The 20,776-nt window shown below is 40.5% G+C and overlaps 1 protein-coding gene and 1 long non-coding RNA gene across 5 annotated transcripts; one reads left to right on the top strand and one right to left on the bottom strand.

Annotated features, from left to right (window-relative positions):
- The first annotated feature begins 5 nt into the window (after nucleotides 1-5).
- On the top strand, nucleotides 6-4,322 carry LOC107964582. Of its 3 annotated transcripts, none has more exons than XR_003304791.1 (5): nucleotides 6-481; nucleotides 3,332-3,487; nucleotides 3,638-3,724; nucleotides 3,966-4,053; nucleotides 4,313-4,322. It is a non-coding gene; the product is annotated as an uncharacterized LOC107964582 (long non-coding RNA). The 3 variants fall into 3 exon arrangements; XR_003304790.1 differs by lacking the exon at nucleotides 6-481 and adding an exon at nucleotides 736-860; XR_001703333.2 differs by lacking the exon at nucleotides 6-481 and adding an exon at nucleotides 736-860 and having other exon boundaries at nucleotides 3,332-3,531.
- Nucleotides 2,318-20,437, bottom strand: LOC411176 (neurotrimin). Of its 2 annotated transcripts, XM_394650.5 has the most exons (6): nucleotides 19,913-20,437; nucleotides 19,584-19,843; nucleotides 11,133-11,284; nucleotides 5,489-5,699; nucleotides 4,338-4,634; nucleotides 2,318-3,529 (listed from the first exon to the last, which is right to left on the bottom strand). In XM_394650.5, exons 2-6 carry the CDS (start codon nucleotides 19,651-19,653, stop codon nucleotides 3,345-3,347), a joined length of 915 nt encoding a protein of 304 aa, XP_394650.2. In that variant the 5' UTR covers nucleotides 19,654-19,843; nucleotides 19,913-20,437; the 3' UTR covers nucleotides 2,318-3,344. The 2 variants fall into 2 exon arrangements, with proteins under 2 accessions (XP_394650.2, XP_006565479.1); XM_006565416.3 differs by lacking the exons at nucleotides 19,584-19,843; nucleotides 19,913-20,437 and adding an exon at nucleotides 11,374-11,407.
- Nucleotides 20,438-20,776: the final 339 nt, after the last annotated feature.

Genomic DNA, 20,776 nt, shown 5'->3' with positions numbered 1-20,776 from the left:
TTTCATTAAATACTTTTTTTTCTTAGTTTTTAACCTCGTGTTAAACTTTCTCGTTATTTTCACCGTGTTATTTATTGCGCCGCTTTTTCTTTCATTCGAACTGAAACTTGTTCAATATTTTAACACCATTGTGCAACGTATTCGCGCGCGTACACACATATACATATATATATTTATCTGTTCGTTTGTATATATATATATTTATATATATATATTTATATATAATATAAAAAACAGTATCTTCTATCGCTTGTGAGAAGAAAGCAAAACAGGATGCCTTAGGCAATCCAAAAAGCTGTTCGTCCGTATGTCTATACAGCCGAACATGCAGAATGAGAAAACAGTCTGGGTCTTTCAAAATTGATCATAATGATCTTTTTTTGAATTTGTTCCAATGGATTATTGTTCTGTCGTCTATTTATCGTTTTATCTCTCGTCGTATCATCATGTGATTGCTGATGAAGTATGAAAAATGACACAAGTAAGTGAAAATTTATAAATTATGATTTTTCGCATATTTTTATAATGAAATATGTAGCTTTATCAATCAAAATTGATGGAAAATTGTTTAATATTCATAGAAAATTTTATGAATTAATAAAATAAAAGAAATATCTATATAGGTTATAATTCCTGAATATCGCATGTCAATAATTTTTACGTCATCATTACATCACGTTTCATTGTTCGATAATAATCATAATTGGTGATTTTTTTTTGTTTTTCTTTTTTTATATATGACCCATTCCGTTACGAAACTTGACGCATGCACGGATATATAACATTTTATTGGCTCGTGTCTATACTCAATGCACTTTAAGTACCAAAATTTATCATCGAAGATCGTCTCGAGGCAATCGGTACGTTTCATTTATATTGTTTTTTATTCGATTTTTTTGTTATAAATAATCGAAATATTAATCATAAAATCTCGTCGAAATATTTTATATTTTCGAGATAGAACACTTTTTTAGAGAACACTTTTTTAATAGAACAATTATTATGGCAGTGACATTTTATATCATAAAAGATAAACTTATTTCAGTCATCTTATAGATTTTTCAATTTTCATTCGAAAATATTCAGGAACTATATAGAAAATATGATACGAGAAAGAATGAATCTTGTTATTATATAAGTGGTTCTTTAATAAAAGTGACTTAACCTATCTTCTATAATCAAGATAACAGTAGATAGATACAGTAAATAGTATAAGTAAAGATATAGATAATATCATAATTAGTTTTTAAAATTAAATTTTTATTGATTATTTATATAATTATCAGAAGAAATTTTTATTGAGCTTAACTTGTAGGCTTAAAAAACAAAAAAATATTGCAGATTTTTATACTAAAATGTATTTAAATATTTAATTAATATTTTTAATTATAATAGTTCAAAATTTTCTTAATTGTAATACATTTTTAATCGAGTTTTAAGATAAATTACATGACAATTGTTTACTCTAGCCAAATATCTTTATATCATTTGTAAAAAATATGATTTCATTTACATAAAAATTCGCAATCTAATTATTATGCTTTGAAACTCTAATATTCTAATTCCTTTTCATTTACAACTCTTATAAATCTCGCTTAAATTGTTAGTCGACAATTATGATATTTTGTTTTATTGCCTTGTACCGTATTATGCAACAAAGTTTTATACATTCATGATAATTGCATTTGATGCATCGATATTGTTCTCATGATTTAATGAAAGAATTTGGAAAAACGAAAGAAATTATTCATTCATGCCGTACTTCATGCCATCGGATGATTTCAACGTATCGTCTATCAGAGACGATCGTCGAGATACATCCTTCCTTCGAGACAATCCTCGAATGTACACGGTACACGGTCGAGTATAGACACATTTCGCTAATCGTCACTCTAGTCGAATATAATTAATCACATCGCTTTTAAAAACTTCATCGAACAAGTTTCAATTCTATCGAAAACGGCGCGGACGAAGTTCTGTCGGCATCCCGCGATTATCTTACACCTTGTACATTCTTTCAGCCGCTCTCTCGACCCCTCTCCACTCCTCCTCGACACTCCTCGACCTACTCCCAACCCCATTTCCATTTTTCTTCTCGGCAGAGTCGCACGCGCTCGTCACCGACTTAATCTCGATGCGAAATAAACTACGAAACCCTCCCGATGTCCCCGACAGAATCTCACCGATCGAAGACTTCGTTATTGTTTGGCTTCCCTCGAGAAAGACACGAAGATCGCGAAACACCTTTGACAACGGATCTTTGGATGATGAACAAGGAGGGGAGGAACTCGCCTCTCGAACACTTCGCTTCTTATTAGTCGTCCCTTCGAAGACTTTTTTTTTTTTTTTTACACGATCATTCAACACGACGGTGTTTTTACTTTTTATATATAGGCAAATATGTACAATGATTTCGTATGTATGACGATTCAGCGATCAGTTAGAATGATTCGTTATAGAACGATGGAGGATGCGTAACGAGGGTATAAAAGGTTCTATATCGCGCGTGTTTGAAATACACATTGGAAGATCGTATATTTTTATATGTATAATTCCTATAAAAAATTCGTGTTTGTTGTCCCGCTTTTGAAGGTGAGGATTAGAGGGAGGGTGTTCGCAAACTTCGTGTCGTTTCGTTTTTGTCCATCGCTCGACCATAAGTAACCACTTTTCGACCGCGTCGTGAAGAACTCGCGCCGATATCACGGGTAATCTCTCACCCCCGAGATTAATTAACCCCTAATTGCTAACGGCCGGATCATACATATCTCGACGCACGAAAAAACGTGCGTTATCCTGAATTTCTCTTATAATACCACGTTCACAGAGTAGAATCGTCGTTGAGACGCCCGCGATCGACGTCGTTCACGGATCCCTATAATCAATAGTGGATCGAGTCGAGTTCGAAAAGCAGGATCCTTCGATCCTTCGTTGTGAAGATTTTCCCCCTTTCTGAATGTACATTTAATTTCTCGATGAAATTCAATCACTGAGCCGCGACGTAAACGACACTTATTCGAAATCATTCCTTTTCTTTTTTTTTTTTTTTTCCGACAAATGAAATTCGGTTGTATTTTATTCGCTTGGATGAAGGATTTCGATATCTCTCTCTCGGTTATCTTCGAACGTGAACACGCAGTTTCTCGTCGCGCGGATGTTCCCTCGCGGTTTTCCCTCGATCAACTTCTCTCTCCCTTCATCGTCCACCTTGCCACGAAGTCTTTTTTTCCGAAGAAGCCTTGCACTTTCCCTCGCCTCCTCTTGATGTAACGTTCCCTCGAGGCGCCTTCCGGGTCTCGTAGCAGGAGATAATCGATCATTATCTTTCCAGCTCCCGTTTCTGATTATCGTTCCGGCGCGAAGTAAGATGGATTCTTCGAATAGAGGACCATGAGGATCAGAAGGGCGAGGACGAACAGGCGGCTACCATGGCTCGAATAAAGCGTCAAGACGCCTGCCAACCACCATAGCGTCGGACAGCCACCAGGTGCCGAGCTGATCCCTCTTTGAATCGCTGCAGGATGCTCCCCTGTATCAGAGAATTGATTTTTACACCGTTTGCTACTTTTATCGCCAGCAATGTTTAATACTTCTCTCTAAAATTTTATTTTATCTTACTATTTCTTTTTTTTTTTAGATACCGTTTCCCATATCCATACGCTGTAATCATGAAAACTCCTTGGAAGTTTTGTTCAGATAGAAAAGTCGATACGGCTGTTTTAAGGTAAGTTTATTATGTTTAAAAAAGTTAAGAAACTCAATATTTTCTTTCTTTTTTTTTCTTTTTTTTTTTTTGAAAAAAGTGCGAAACTTTTAATGAAGTTGGAAGTTGGCGATAATGTAAAATATTCGATATTTTATACTTTCTTATACTTATTATTATAAAATTTAAATATTAATAGAAGATTCATGATTGAGATTGAATGAATATTAACGAACCTTACTTAAATTTCATATTGTTACAGAGATTCGTTTTCGCTGCGTTTAGACTTCTAATTGGATTTGAACCAAGAAGTTGACGAAGGATTGACCCGAAACTGTGTTGAATTATCGGTAAACTAATTTCACCGAAGTTACCATCTTTTTATGGTACAATGTCTGTGCCCGTATTTATTATTACATTAAGTTTAATTACTCTTTCGAATCGAGGGGCTCGATCCAAAGTAAATCTTTTATTAGATTTGTAAAAGATTTGTCTTTCAAAAGATCTCTAAACTTTTGCGAACAATCGATCGAAATGTTTTTTTCTTTTTTTCTTTCTTTCTTTTTACATCACGCAACACGAATCTCACGAAAGTTATTTAATTTCCAGGAAAAAATGCGAAAATAGGGCTCACCATTTAACACGTGAAGTTGCACGCTCGCGCTGTCCAAACTGCTCGGACTGCAAGTGTAATTTCCCGAATCTTCCCGCCTCGCTTTGTGGATCAGGAGGCTGCTGACCGTGTCGTGATCGATCCTCTTCGTCTGGATGTCGATCTTGTTCAATTGGTAGTCCAGAACGCGATCACCCTCGTGGTACCAGAAAACGTAGAAAGGGCCCTCGAGGGATTGCTTGATCACACATCGTATCGCAACTGTACTCCCGGTCTTCACGTACATGTCGCGGTCGCCTATGATCTCGATCTTTGGCACTGGAAAATCACAGCTAGTATCTATTTTTTTTTCTCTTATAGTTCAATTTAAAGAAAATGCATTGCGTATATTCTTAGAAAATGTTTTAATCCACGTTACGTAGAAATATCAAGTTTTTCTATTATGTCATCATACAAATTACGTTCTGTGACTAAAAGAAAAAAATATAAATAAAATTTTACGATGAAATAGTTAAGTACACGATAAATAATGTAAATATTGTACGGAATTCTTGATATTTTGATAGTACTTAAATACTATGACACAGAATTATTTATATATTTCGTGATAAAAAAAACTTTGTTTCTGCCGATTATCGCGAGACACGTACAACTCGTTAATTATAATAATCTATTATTATTATTTCTTTCACATCTTTTTCGAACAGTGTATACATTTGAAAATATTTATTATTTCTAGTTGAAGGAAGATTGAAACGATGCCGACTGTCGTGATTCATCCGTGGCCGATTCGATATGTTAAATGTATCGCAAGAAGGTGATCGAACGACAAAGAAGATTAATTATTAAATATACGAGACTTATCCGAGCGGACACTTTAACGCTCGCACATGTGAAAGAGAAAATGTCTGTATTTTACGCTCGTATAATTTTTTATCACGTCGTTGGAACATGGTTCACGAAGTGAGCTCCGACGATCGATGACAGAGCTCTCTTCTCGGCCGGCGTAAAAATAACACTTGCGTGGAATTGAACGAGGATGGCCAATGATTAATTTCTAATAAGTCGTATTACACAGATATATATATCAGAGGAAATTAAATTATCCAGTCTGATAACTTTTGACCTTCGTCGTTCAGAAGAGAAAGATTTATTTTTTTTCGCCATCTCACCGACGATGTTGAGCTTGATGATGTGACTCTTCTTCGGGTCGGTCGAGATTTGGCACTCGTACTCGCCTTCGTCGCGTGCCTGCACGTATTTAACCTGCAGGGTCCAAGTGTCCGACGCATCTACGAAAAGCGCTTGAAACCTTTCGTCCGGGATAAACATGGTTCTATCTACTGAGAGGATATGCGAGTCCCTTCTTCGGATCCACGACACCTTTTGCGTTACGGGAAACAACAGATTAATTTTAGTAATATCGTCGACGAATACTCGTCATTGTAGAAGATTTGAAGAAGAATAAAATTTGGAAGAAGTGTGTGAAGATAAAAAGGAAATTTTTATTAGGTAATGATTTCTTTACATACGTATGAATGTGTTGTTATTTTCAATATGATTTGAATAAGAAATTTTATTTCTATTGTAATAGTAATAGTAATAGTAATATCATTCAGAAGAGATCTCGTATCGTACATCTTATTTCATCTAGTTATTTAATTTTTGATTTTAATACTGAGTAAACGATAAAAATCTATTCTACTTGTACTTCAAAGTATTACAATACTATAAATGAAGATGTACTTTGAAACGAAGATGATCTTTAACATTGTATATCCTTTGATTTTTATCCCTCTTTTAATGTCTAAAGTATCCCTTATCTCTTTTTAACAATATCATATATTTCCTTTTCATTCATATTTTAACAACAAGAATATTTGAATTATTGAAAAATTCGAACGACAAAACGTTTGAATAATAGATTTTCGAATAATGGAGCAGGAATTTAATCTAATTATTCGCCGTAAATTTTTAATTTCTTATCTGAAATATGCGGTTGAAATATAAAAGTACGTTCGTTCTACTTATTTACTTTGAGGACAAGCGATCAATAGGATCGGATAAATCTAGTATAAATCTCGGATAGAATAAATAAAATTTTTATTCGAGAACGTTCACGGCCCGGAGGGGAAAAGAATATTATTTGAATTATCTTGCCAACACTTTGATCGTTAGTGTCGACGCTATAACGTGTATCAACACACAACGTGGGCTATAAACTTGCGAGGCGTTTCTTACGAAAGTTTGACACAGACAAAGAGTGTTTAAAACTTGTTTAGAACTCGAACAGGAGGAGAGTTTTCAGAATCGTGTCTCTATACTCCCTTTTCCCTCGTTAAAGTGACTAGAGCACGGCTTGAAAGTTTTGGTCACCTACTTCAGAATCGCCTTTTATATTCTTAGATCCAAAATTGGATCCGCTCTTTGAAGATGAATTACGTCTTGTTCAAATATTGCGTAAAAGAACAAACAAGGAACGTTTAATCATATAAAATAAATCAATCTTACTCAACTTTACGCAACAATACTTATTATTGTATAATTAATACGTAAATATTTCACAGACTTGACGAATTAATTAGAAGAAAATTTTCCAAACTTTCGTCCTATGCAGAGTCAAAAACTTTCCACTACTTTTTACGATTTCGTCGAAATTAAATCGATAAAAGAGCTACGTCCAACTTAAAAACGAGAAGGATCCTCGAGTTCCAAACGTTTTGCATCTCGGATACACGAATTCGAACTAAGTTAATAAATTAAGAACTTCGATAAATCTTCAAATTTAAACATTTTCTTCGATTTCCAAATCAAAGTTTACAAAGTTTACTTTTTTTTTCCCGATCGAGTCGATTAATTATTTATCAACGATCAAAGTGAAATTGGCAAAACAGTAACCGAATTCCTAGTTCGTCGAAGCTCGGGCGAAGGGATGGGATGAAAACCGGGTCCAATCCGATCTTTTTTATCCGCCAGACGGACGTATCGCGAGAATTATTAATCCCTTCCTCCATTGTTAGATTTTTGGTCCGTTTCTTCCGCGTCGTCGATGGAGGTCGTGCAAAAAGCGAAATAAAGCAACAGAAAGAGGGAGGGAGAGAAAGAAAGAGGGAGAGAGAGGAAGGCAACCAGTGACGAAGTGAAATTCAACCGTGTCTGGCTGGAAATTCGCGAGCTCCTCTCGGATCCTGAATACTACTGGATCGAGAAACTCTCTGGAAAAAGCTCTGGAAAATACACCACGAGATGGAAAAAGGGAGGGAGAGAGAGAGAGAGAGAAAGAGAGAGAAAGAGCCTGACTCGACTTCCCTCGATCCTGCTCGATCAATCTTCTTTCCCTTGTCTACGGTTAATTTATCGTGGGGCGATCGACTTGCTCGACCCGCCTCCTTCCTTCACGTGGATCTCTCGAGAAGAAATTGTATCACGGAGTATATATTCGATCTATTCTCGCGATAAGCGAACGAGGGGGGAAAGGTGGTGGATAATGCGGAGGAATCCTGCTGAAGGTGGTAAATTGGAATGCTTTAATTAAATCAGTGTTAGGGAATGATATATCTGTGATTTTACAGGGGAATATATTTGTAGCGGGAAGAGAAATGGGATGAGATTGGAGGATTTTCAAACGCATTCAATCCTTTATAGCGTTTCGAGTTAATTTCGATGAAATTAAAAAGTTTTTATCGGCTAATTCCGATTTTGACGGATTTAATCGTAATAATTTACTATCAATTCCAATTTCTAATTTACAGTCGAATAAGTATATTTTATCATTGTATCTGTAAATAATATAATTATAAGTATATATTAACAATATTAATTCCATTAAATATTCTCACTCGACGTATCGAAGATAGATGAGAGAGGAGTAGCGTTTTCGAATAAAAATAACCTTCTTTTCGTATTTCTTTCTTAGATATAAAAATAGAGCATACGAGGGGTTTCCGCATTACGATTCCATTGACGCTCGAACTCGACAAGCGCACGTCGCTTCACGACGCTTTTTCAACCACGATGTGGCTACGTAGTAGACTTAGAAATCGAGGGAACGTTGCAATCAACGAAGTGGAGTAATTGCCTCTTCGTTCCGTGTCCCGCGATACAACGATCGGTTATAATTCAACTCGCGGGGAGGGAAAAAAAAAAATTTGCAAAAATGGTTCAGATCTCTCTGGTCGGTATCGATAGCGATCCGCACAAGGAGAACCGTAATCCCTCGGTTAATTCTCGAAGTGGAATCGTTATCTTGGAAATTCCAAACCGGATGGAATTCGTTTATCTCGGCGAACAGTGTTCGTTGAAACTGAGGAGCTTTTCCTTCTCTTTCCCTCCTCCTCCTCCATCCTTTTTCTCCGACTCTCGCTCAATTACGATTGTCGTGCCATTAATTTCAACGGGGAAGGCAATAAATTAGTAAATCCCCGTTTCTCGCGTTGGCTTACATTTCATCGATCGATTTCCCCGCCTTTTCTGCAATTCCTTTTTTCGAAACTTTCACGACGGGACTTTTAACTCGCCCGATCCCGAGAAACGAAAAGGATTTAATTGCGCCACCTCACGGATCCTTAAAAATCCTTTCCCTCTGTGAATTTCCCCCCCTTCGTTGAACTGGGATTCGCACTCGATTACACGAACGGCCAACCATTGAATTTTACCATCTAACGTCGATTTGCCCTATAAGAGATATTTTGTGCATACATATATAAAGATATTATTTAATATATAGATTTTATGAAATTGAAAATTTTTATTGTTTATATTCAATTATATATATATATATATATATGAATTAAGTTAATATTAAATTTTGCATCGTTCCTATTTTCATACGAAATTTTTGAGTATAATATCTGACAAAAGTAAAATAATATCGTATCAGAGTTTATCGTAACATTACGTCATCACTTTAAAGATCGCATCGATTTTTCAAAAAAGGGACAAATTGCGATCCAACAAAAACGAAGTTAGACAGAGAGAGAGAAAAAAGAAAAAAGAATCCCTTCCATTAATCTCTCGAAACCTCTCTATTGATGTTACAGTTTCAAAAAATATCCCAAATATCCGTTCCATCGAACGGAATACGTGGAAAACAAATTGCGAAGTCACCGGCGCGCGATCGTTGTTCCGCAACCCCGTCCACCAGGACTAATCGTTTCCAATCGTGTATCCGGCGTGGCGAGGCGCAATAGGTCGTTGACGGGAAGTCAGCAGTTTTAAGGGCGCGTTTAATTCCATCCGCGTGATAAGTATCGAAGGAACAAGCATGGAGGGAAGGGGGGAGGGAGAGGTGCAAAGGGGTCGCGACTCTTATGTTCGCGGACCCTTAAGTACGCAATCGGACGATTATACACGAGGGTCGCGTGTCACCATACACTTAGTCCTGCCTCGTTCAACGTTGTTGCGCACGTCGAATGGAAGGCAAAAAAAAAAAAAAGAATTTTGTTAACGAGCGATACGGATATAATTTTTACGGTTCGCTCGATGCTCAAAAAAAGGGAGGATGATCTCTGATCTTTCGTCATGTATGCAGAATTTTTTGGTGAAAAAATATTTGCTACATATATCCGGAACGAAACGGATATGCGTATAATTTTAGAGATTCAAATTGGAAAAATGTTGCACAACGTTGAAGGAAATTCTCGATGGATTCGTGAAAATTCACGGTTTGCAATTTCAAAGCATTCAAGATACAAACAGCTTTGAAAATCTAAATTTTAGTAAAACGAATATAAAACAATTATTCATTTATTGTTATCGTTACGATAAATATATATATATATATAAAACGATGATTAGACGAAATATTTGCACAATATTTTTAATTTCCAAACGAAACATTTTTATCGCGTTTCGCATTTAAATATTATCAGATTCACATAGCTGCACGCAAAGTTTTAAATTAACGCGACATTAATTAATATTTAAATATCCCAATAAGCATAATAACAGTATGCAGTGTACAGGCGCATCGTAATCGTTAATCACATCTGAAAACAAAAAAAAAAAATCTCCTTCGTGATGCGAAGATGCAAATTTTATTAAAACCCAATTATCCAACTATAATATCGCCCAAAGACGATCTCTCTCTCCCTCTCTCTTTCAATCACCCCATCTCTCTCCTATTTCCCCAAATACCCAAACCGTGAAATTCACGCAGCTCCCTATAATCCTCACTAACGGCCACATAGAACGAGGGGCATATTAGACTTTTATAGTTGCTATAAATCCGCCTGCATGCAGATGCGGGTGGGGGAGGAAGGAGTATTTGACGTATCGGTTTATCGCCGCCGTTTCGATTATTGTAATAGAGGGGAGGGGATTTTCGCTCACGCGAAATATCGGCGGAAACGTGGGCCGGCTTATATAGCTTTCTTTCTTTTTTTTTTTTTTCGATGGCGGATCAACGATTTCGCGGAATACCGCCGATATCGTCACCGTCGTCGACTCACGACTCGCGTGCGAATAAATTTCTCCTTTATCCGACGACCCTTTCTGTATAAAGGCTCGTTGCTTTTTGCAAGAAGGAAAAGGATATTCGAAGTTTGGAATTGGAATTAAAGGAATTCGTAATTTTGCGCTCGCGACGGTGACGGCGGAAAATTGACGGAATACTTCGAGGAGCGAAGTAGCTGTTTGATCTCTTTGATTTTCGGGAGAATCGAGTTCGTTCGTCTTGAAACTTTCGTGACGAATTGTGTTGTCCGTTCTTCGAGGCGGGATGGGATGGAAGTTGGACAAGTTTTAATTGGTAGGTTGTTTCGTATAGTGTTCGTAGTCGTAGTAGTGCGCGAGACAGTTAAGACTGGAAAGACTTACCGATTTATTACCGAGCTGTCGCACTTTGCACGGAAGGTAAGCATGGCTCCCCAGCTGAGCCGTGATGTTCGTGGGGGTGTTTGAGTCGAAGTACGGCCCCGTGTAAATCCCGTCGAACCTCTTCACTAACGAATGGGATCTTGTGCTCACCCCTGCAAAATGTTCGATCGATATTTAGACGCGCATTCCGTATATATACAGATTTAAATATAATAAGTAAGTAAAATTTGTTTTACTAAACTCATTTTTCTTCCCCATTGATATCACTCGTTTCAAGAAATTTCGACGATATCAAAATCTGTTAATATTTTTTTATTAGAATCCTCAAAAATTTAGTATAATTAATATCTAAGATAGATTATAGAACAATTCACATGTATATTTTTCAGAATTTTCCATAAGTTTGTACATTTATACTTCGCTCTCTCTAAAGCGGCTCTCATTTCGAACCGCTTCGACAAAATTGAAAAATCCTCTCGTCTCCTTTCCCCCCTTTCGTTGCAGAAACGAAAAAAAAAAAGTTTTGACCGTTTGAGCTGTTGGTCTGACATTACAGAATACGGTCACATGTTTCGATCACGCGAGCTTGTTATCCCGAACGAATTTACATTACACGACCATCCCTAATATATTTCCACGGATGGAATGGTAAAAAGGGATCGCGAGGATATATTCGTATCTCGGATTCGTGACCTCCATATGTACCTCCTCAGCTTTCCGCTTCTCTCTCTCTTTTCAAAGCTCGAATCTCCGCTCTTTTCACTCCCTTTTTTCTTTCTTTTTTTTTTTTTTACATCTTTCTCCGATAAATCCTGTCGGAGAAGTTCTGCCAGAGCATCGAGGAAATGGAAACTAATCCGAAGGATTTCGATCCTGCCACGTATCCAAAGTCGGATCAACTCCGCGGGCTTCGTTCCAACGACCTTGAGGATCGACTTCCGTTCCCGACTGTGACGAATGGAATAAAAGGAGAGCGGAATCGACGAGTTCACGCGTCGAGTCCCTCCTCCGTTTTGGATACGTTTATTTTTTCCAATGGATCCCCTCCCCTCCTCCCCGGATATGATCCCCGGAAGATCGACGGAAATTACGGAGAGGCTCGAGATAGGGAGGGGAACGCTTTGAAACGATATTCGTCGAAAAGCTTCGAAAACGATATCTGGCGGCGCGCAGAAATCCGATCACTGTGGAAATTGGAAAGGGATCTTTCGATTTATCGTCGAAAGATTCGAGACTGAAAAGTCTCTAAAAGTCTATACGGCAATGTGTTGGAAAGAACAAGAAGAAGAAGAACAAGAAGAAGAAGAAGAAGAAGAAAAAGTGGAAGAAGAAGAGAAGTTGATGGAATAGATACTCGAGGAAAGTTTCTTGTACTTGATCTAGTGGATATCGTTGGCAACTCGTCGCACGCGTAAGCGTTTCTTCTCCCACCTCGATTTCTACACACCGACGAACGACGAAAAATCATCGATATTAGAGAAGAGGACGTGGGAGGAAACCACGACGAAGGGAATATGAACGTAAAGGGTTATGGCAACAGTCAATTGTGCGAAACCGAGAGGCATTCATCCTTGCTGTAACTGGCGGTTTCATAGCTATTTATATGGCATCCGTAACGAGAAAAACAATTGGCCGGATCGAGGACTCCGGGATACGGTTCTTTCATTTATTGGACGACCGCTCTATTGATTGAGTTATTCAGGTCATCAACAACTTTTTCTTCCCGGTCTGCTGCACGAAAATAGCTGCCATCGACGTATTACTTTTCACGTTTCTCTCGTCTCGTTTTTCGTTTTTCTTTTTTTTTTTCGTGGTTCGATGACAAATAATGAAATCTATTTTTACTTTAATTGTATTTCTCTCTCCAATTTTTACCTTTCTGAAATGTACAAGGATTATTATTATTATTATAATTATTATTTTGATGATTTAAGAAAGCATTTCTCGAGACGCATGTTTCGCAATAACGCCAGTACTCATTACCGCAGTAAAAACAAAAAAGAAGAAGAAAAAAAAAAAAGAAAAAGTTCCGTGTTGATCGCGGATGACGTCACTGCAGGGAAACGTGTTAAGGGAATATAAGGAGAGCAGTATTAACGATTATTGCTGTATTATTCAACACACTTTAGCCGGTCGAATGAAAGAATGGTAAAGAAAAAAAAAAAAAAGAAGAAGAGAAAAAAGAATCTATATCGTGCTCGTACTTCCCTTTTACGTGGGCGTAGCAAATTAAGTAGAATGAAAATGTATTACGACAGCCGCCGAAGTAGAGAAGATATCTCGCGATATCTTCTTATCTTGCAATTTAATTTTTACAAATTATACCTTCCACCGTATGAATAACATTTCCTCCTTTATTCCTAGAATAGTTATTGTTATGTAACAATAATCTTTATCAACGATAAGAACGTCTATTTGTCTCTATACCCGATATATCGTAATGGATACTCACAATTGATATAATAATGAATTATCTTATACGATAAATTATAAATTATTTCCGAAAAATTTTTCTGAAACTTCATTATCCAAATTTTTATTTCATCTTAATTTCTATGCCTTGAACATTGATGACAATCTACGAATACGACTTCGATCATTTTTTACTATTTAAGATAATACCGATAAAGCATACAATTCGGGAACGAAACGATTTCAAGCATCGAAAACGTAAGGAAATCGCGGAAACTTTCTGCAATGCTCGATCGATCGGATGGGTAGAGGAGCCGCGTGGGCAAAAATCGAACGTCCGCATTGGCAAATAACATCCGGCCAGATAAATCCACACCCTTTCAATAATGCCGGTATTCATAACATTTAGAGTGCACGGATTATTGCATTATTGGCATCGCTCGATCGGGATAAACGTTCGAGAGAGCCGCTCGAGTGTGTCAAAGCGATTCTACGCGCATATATATATACATATACACATATACACGGTCTCGCCATTTATATCGAAAGTCGCACGATATCCGCAATTGTCCGGCGTGCGCAATTTTCCCTCGTCCCATTGTCGTCGAGGTTTCAACGTCACGAATACTTAGTCACCCGTGCCTCGTCACGGAAACGTTCCACGGGCGCATCCGGTTTTTAACAGCGAAATGCAACGAGCAAGACGACGACGAGACTCGCATTAGGCTCGTTGTCGTCCACCAAATAGCCCCTATTTTTCGAACACGAATCTAAACGCGCGGAAGTTTAACATTTCCTCCACAATACGGCAAACATACGCAAGAGGATGGAACCGATTATACCGTCTCGTTGTTGCATCTCGAAACAACGTATTCGAGCGAAGCGAGCAAGTTGCTCGAGGGAAGAGGGGATAAAGTTTCATCGAAACGCTCGAGAGAAGGAAAGATGCTTAAAGGAGGATCGCAAGGGGACCTTGAGAACGAAAATATCGTGGTTGTCGACCGCGCGTACCGCGTATATTGTCTCTTCGAGCGGAGGGAAGGAGATGTAGAGAAATATAAATTCGATCTTTTCCAAGTGCAAGTTTGGAAGAATTCGCGAGATAAAACAGAATTATTCTCGATTTGTTTTCAATCTATGATTGTTCGCTATTTCGAGAGAATTGAATACTCGATAGAGGGTATTGATCCAGACATTGTGAAAAATGTGCGCTTTATGGAAAAATTCCACGTCTCGAAAATCGTGTGAATTCGATGATCGATCAATGACCGCTTCTATCCGATTTGTATCCCGCTTATTCCGAGATAGCCGATATCCTTTTAACTGCATCTCGGCCAATCGTTCCACGCTCGATGAATCGATTTGCCAACGCGTTTCCGTTCAGACGACGCGGAATTGGATTGGCAATCAGTGTATGCGCGCCCAATCGGTGTATCGCGTGCACGCCAAGGACAAACCACCAAGTTCATCCCCCCAGAAACGCTCGATCCTTCCAAAAAGGATTCTTGGAGGATGGTAAAATATCGGACGCGTCCCCTTTATCGTAAAAATAATATTTCGCATATTTCAGAGAGAGAGACGACTCTTGGAATTGTACGGGCATTTACGTAATCCAGGGGAGGTAAATAAATATCACGTCAAACTTCGTTAGAATTGTTTCGAGAGTTACGATTTATTGCCGCCAATTTATTCCTGGAAATTATGCTCCACGATTCGAGAAAAAGAAGCGCCACCCTTCGAATCCTAGTTTCCACCATCAAGAAGTGGATATAAATAGACGTTGGATCGTGACGTTGCACGCTGACCGTTGCTGCCTTTTCTTCCCCAGAAAATTACGCTTCGCGTCGAGATCACAATCGGAGAATCGTGGAATCATCGTTCTGATCATTCTCCCCAGAAAATTACTCCGAGATCACGATCAAAGATGAGGAGAGGCAACACTCCTCCTCCCCCCAAACCGTCGAGAGATGAAAACTCGAACGCAGGCATATTTTTCTTCTCCCCTCTTTCTCATTTTCTGAAACGCTTGCTCGAGTTATTCCGTTATATCCGCGATTATCGCCGCCGACATTCCTGGAAATCACGTTTCACGCGGAGATCACGGCGTAAAGAACAAAGGCATAGGAACACGGAGAGAGGGAAAGGAGGAACAAAGCGGCACGATTGTGTAACGCATCGCTTATGACCGTTCGTAAATTTCAGAGGGAATGAATCATTCACGGGGGCAAACAGAAGGGGGTTGAAGTTGTTAGCGATGGAGCTATGCAGAGGAGGGGAGGTTTGAATCGTAACGCGAGTTGTACATCGGCCTGTGTAATTATATTCCTATCTTTGTTACAGCAGACTGGATGGAAACTGGGTTAATTGGAAATTTGGAATTTGTGTCGTTCGTTCAACTTAGGAAAAAAATAGAGAGAGAGATATTTGCGTAGAAGGGAACGATATCGATCGTTGTATAAGCGTTTTAGATCCTCGTAAATTGTATTATTTCAGGGAATAAATGGCCTCGAACGATAAAGTTTCGAACCACAGATCTCGACGAGTTTGTTTTACGTTTCCCAACGAATGAATAATTCGTCCCCGAAAAATTTAGATTGTTGATCTGTTCGAAGGCAAGAAACAAAAATAATCGGCCGTTGAAAAAAGAGAAGAAAAGGCGGAACGAAAATTGTAGCAGCCTTGTATCTTGTCCCGTCCCGTAATTGCGATTCGATGGAATTACGATTCAACCGATACGTAATTAAAACGTGTTTCCCTCGTTTCTCCTCGCTTGTCAATCCTCCTCCTCCTCCTCCTCCACCGATTATCGCGTTAATGCGCTTATCGCGTTACACGCTCGAGCGGAAAGGAAACGGCACGATGATAGATTATTATTCGTTACGAGCAATTTACGCGTTAAATATTCCCAGATGGGGTCTCGATCGATTTCGACGAGATCTGTTTCTGTTCGATGAAGAAATAAAGGAAGAAGGGGGGGGAGAAGAAAGAAGAAAGAGAGTATCGAGATTTTATAGTGGATGCGTGAGTGGAAATAAATTTCTTGGAAACGGAATCCCTGATAGATATTTCCCTGGAGAAGGAGGAGAAGGAGGAGGAAGGGGAGATGTGCACGTTGAATGGAAAATGCGGTGGAAAACCGAAATGGACGTCTTTTTTTTTTTCCTTTTCCTTTTCTCACTCTCTTCGTTAGAGTTCGGTGTAATTTTACGACGTCATCGGACACTAAACTCGGTGTATAAATCTGGATTCTCGCTCCCCCGAAGATCGTACCTCCCCTTCGGCGGAGCTAATTCGATTTTCTGTCTTACCAGTTCATCAAACATTTACGTTCGAACTGGTTCGATCGTGCAGCACTTTCCACGATGCGCCTCGAATTAATGGTTCGATTGGAACGTCGCATCGATCCACCGGCGTATTAAGATTATGCGTATAATGAAATAGTTCGAAAACGCATAGTTAAACTTTTCGCAAGATATATATATATAAGAGAAAAGCTTGCTTATCGAAGATCTTTAATCTTAAATCGATCACCACACAATAGAAAAACTTTCAAAGATTGAACATTTAAACAGATTAATCAAATGTAACTGATCAACGTAGATTCACGAATAATGAAAACTTAGTGTAAGATCCATACACGTGAGACAGTGTGTGGCCAATCCTATTCTCCGGAAACACGTCGTTTGTTCGAAATAACACTCGTTCGTTGGCTAAGCTGCGTCGGTTAATCATCGTGCAGGTGTATAATATGCCGCGATTACGCCACGGTTGGAAAGTGCACACAATGCATTTGCACTGCCGATGATAGAAATTGTTTTGCGGATTTCGGTAGTGTACGCATAGTTGAAATCAATTAAGAGCGTGTGGAGAAGCGGAAGGGGAGAAAAGAGGAGAAGGGGAGGACGGAATACGATAAATTGTTTAACAAAATTAACCGAGAGCACGTTGTTAGCTGCGTTAATGGCGTCGATTCGCCTCGCTACGTTCGGCCAAGTTGTACGAGTGTCGTTTAGCTCGCGGTTTGGCAGCCTTTCCCGTATTGTATTTCCACCTTAATGCGGTTCGCTCGATAACGATCGAGACCAGGGAAATGGAAACGTTATTATATTATTATATAAAACGACACGGATAAACAACGACTTTGTCGATGCTGTCGTCCACAACGTTTTGCACGAAAATGAGATCGAAGGAGAGAAAGGGGATTACAAACGAAGATAACAATCCTTTTTACCGGCCTTTCCTTTTTTTTCCTCCCTCTCTAGACAAGAGAGTCCTGAGAAGAGCGTCCTCGAGCATAAAGGAAAAATTATAATATCGGCGGATACACAGGCAGAGGGTGTCGCGAGTATGAGAGGGGGGGAACGATATCCTGGAAGATCATTAAGATAAAACATGTCTAGAAGGAGTGGAGAATTGATGGAGCGTTTCCAAGCAAGTTGAATCAGCAAAAAATTTCACGTTGACGCGAGAGGGTGTAATTAACGCGTTTATGGCGCAGCTAACAGGGAATTCCATAAGAGGAGTTACATAAGCCACGAGATTGATGCTCCTGTTGTAACGAAGACGCGAGCATATCGTGACCCGTTTTAAGCTACATTATCGACTATATTCTTCTTTTTTTTTTTTGGTGTATGTAGGTAAAGAGGAAGCGATAAAACGTGAACGGCTCGTGCGACGTTTCAACCGATATAATTAAATTCAAATTCATTACTGACGTCGTCAATTGAGATTATCAAAACTGGGAAGAGATAAGAGCCGAGCCGGGGATCTCACGATCGATCGCTATCTTCACGTTTCACGTTCCTCTCCGATAGACATTACGTTTGTGTGTTGTCACGAAGCCGCAACGGGAAGAATCTTCGTTGGAAAGGGTATAAAAAAAGAGAGAGAGAGAAAGAGAGGGAGAGAGAGAGAAGAGAGGAGGCTAACCGTATCATCGCGATGCAGCCGCGCGAGAGATGAAATCGATATAGACACGTCCCTGAACGACGTCAGAGCGAAGATGAGGGAACACTCTCTACCCTTTTGCCTTCACCTCGCCTCCCCTCCTCCCCCTTATTCCCCGATGACGGTATCATCGCGTCGTCGACACGGTGACCCGACGACTAGGATGGCGAGGAATAAAAGAAGAAGAAAAAAAAAAGAAAAAAATGAAAGGAAAACTGCAGCGATTCGAAGAAGTCAAAGAGAAAGAGGAGGAGAAGAAGGAGAAAGAGGAGGAGGAGGAGGAAGAAGAAGAAGAATGGGGAAAAATACAATATCGTCGCCGCGACAAACAAGGGTGGCGCTGGATACAGCCCTGGACCGGGTCCGAAACCAGCCCCCTCCCTCCACCACCCCTTCCTCTTCCCTCTTCCCTCCCCCCTCCCCCTTTCTGCGAGTCCTCCTTTTTCCCTCCACTCGCGTATCTCGATCCTCGGCGCTCCCGTCGATCGATCGTCCGATACACACGATCAGCTGCCGAATACTCGTGACGTGGAAAAACGGTGGCAGGAGGCGCACGTCACAAAACCCGCATATTATGCACGCGTGCTAATTTACACGTATACGCACAGTTACACCCCAAAATCTGATCGATCCATCCGCGGTACAAGTCTTCGGCTAGCAAAGCCGCCCCGCCTGCCCCCCTTCCTCGCCCCTCTCCCCTTTTCACCTCGCTCCTTATCCCTCCTCCCCCTCCTTTTCTCCCCCCTTTTTTTCTCTCTCTTCTACTTCTCGCGAAAACCTGGAAAAACAAGCCTGGACAACAAAGGGGAGAGAGAGAGAGGGGGAAAGGATTCACGCACACACGCACGCACACATCGCACAGCGAGGGATCCAAGGATGATACGAGGACGTAAGTGCGACACACGGCGAGATTCGCGACAATTGGCCGCCCACTCCGTCCTCCACGAGCCGCGTTAACGGACACAGCGTGCTCGGACACACTTTCCCGCGGGAATCTCGAAAGATCGATTCATGATCGCTGCGAGATCGAGGGATCGCACTCCGATCCGGGGCCGGAAACATATGTGACGGGCGGCGAGATTGAGATCTTACCGGTGATGCCTAGGAGAATCCAGCACACGAGGCACAGGACGTAGTAATTCACGTAAGAGGATCTCCTCATGATGACGACGGGCGCAGTAACGGCGACGGCGACGAGAACGACGACGCGGTTGCCTTCGACGGGTCCACTGACATCTCAAAACAACCAGCACACCAACCAAGCCCCCGCCGGTCCACCCTCTCTCACACTCCTAACCCTCCGCCGTCACTCTGTTCATCCTCCTCGCTGCTCGACGCTGCTACCAGACCACCTCGTGCATAGTATCATATATATATATATATATATATATATATATGTATATATATATATATATATATACTTTGTCACCCTTCGTCGGCGCCCCTTTCCCCCCTTCTTTCTCGCGCACAATTTACCCTTTTTACGGATTTACACCACCGATCGTTCTTCCCCTCTCCTCTCGAGACGACGTCGCTCACTGATCACATAATTATCTCCAAAATTAATCCTCGCACCGTCGATCCTCTCTGCGTGTTATCCTATATATATATATATATATATCTCTTCGTCGTCGTGCGGTCCACCGCACACGTTGCTGTGGTTTTACCAACGTGTCTCTATCCTCCGATCTGTCACGTCTCCCCCCAGAGAGACAGAGAGAGAGAGAAAGAGAGAGATGTTTCCACGATCGAAAGTTATCACGATTACGACGCGGGCCCGTGGTCACCGAGGGGGTCGCGGCTTACGTCCTCGTGCGATTACGGCCCCCTTTCGCCGGCCGATCCTTCGAACACGGCTAACTACGACCGAGTTTTGCGTACGGGTCGTCTGCGGTTCGTCGTCCCGGGCGAAGCTCTGAAACCGCCGGGCCTCCAGTGGCACTGCCCGCGTCCGCCCGGGGATTCCGCGCAGGCGTGCTCTTTCTCCTCCACTCTGCCGATCAGTCAGCCTCCTCCTCCTACTCTCCCTCCATCCTCCTCCCTTACTTGCTCCTTCCTCCTTCTCCATCTTCTTCCCTGATCACCACCACCGTCGCACTGCCGTCACACCAATACCAACGTCGTCGTCGTCGCCGTCGTCGTAGTCGACTGCTCGTCGTTCTCGTTGTGTCGTCGTCGTCGTCGTCGTCGTCGTCACCGCTGCCACCGACACTGCTACTGCTACTGCTGCTGCTTACCACTACCGACGTGCTATCGCTGCTGCTATCGCTTCTCTCGCTATGACG

The sequence above is a fragment of the Apis mellifera genome, linkage group LG6, assembly GCF_003254395.2.
Source record: "Apis mellifera strain DH4 linkage group LG6, Amel_HAv3.1, whole genome shotgun sequence".
NCBI classification, from domain to species: Eukaryota; Metazoa; Arthropoda; class Insecta; order Hymenoptera; family Apidae; genus Apis; species Apis mellifera.
Note: the sequence above shows the minus strand (reverse complement) of the source record. Positions and strands in the feature narration are given on the sequence as shown.

What these genes read in the sequence shown, in the direction of transcription:
- LOC411176 (XM_394650.5), bottom strand. Translation starts at nt 19,653, where the DNA reads ATGAGGAGATCCTCTTACGTGAATTACTACGTCCTGTGCCTCGTGTGC. An exon ending in CATCAAGCTCAACATCGTCG is followed by an intron (nt 4,635 to 5,488) that starts GTGAGATGGCGA and finishes GTGATTTTCCAG; the next exon opens with TGCCAAAGATCGAGATCATA. An exon ending in GCAACTTCACGTGTTAAATG is followed by an intron (nt 3,530 to 4,337) that starts GTGAGCCCTATT and finishes TCTCTGATACAG; the next exon opens with GGGAGCATCCTGCAGCGATT.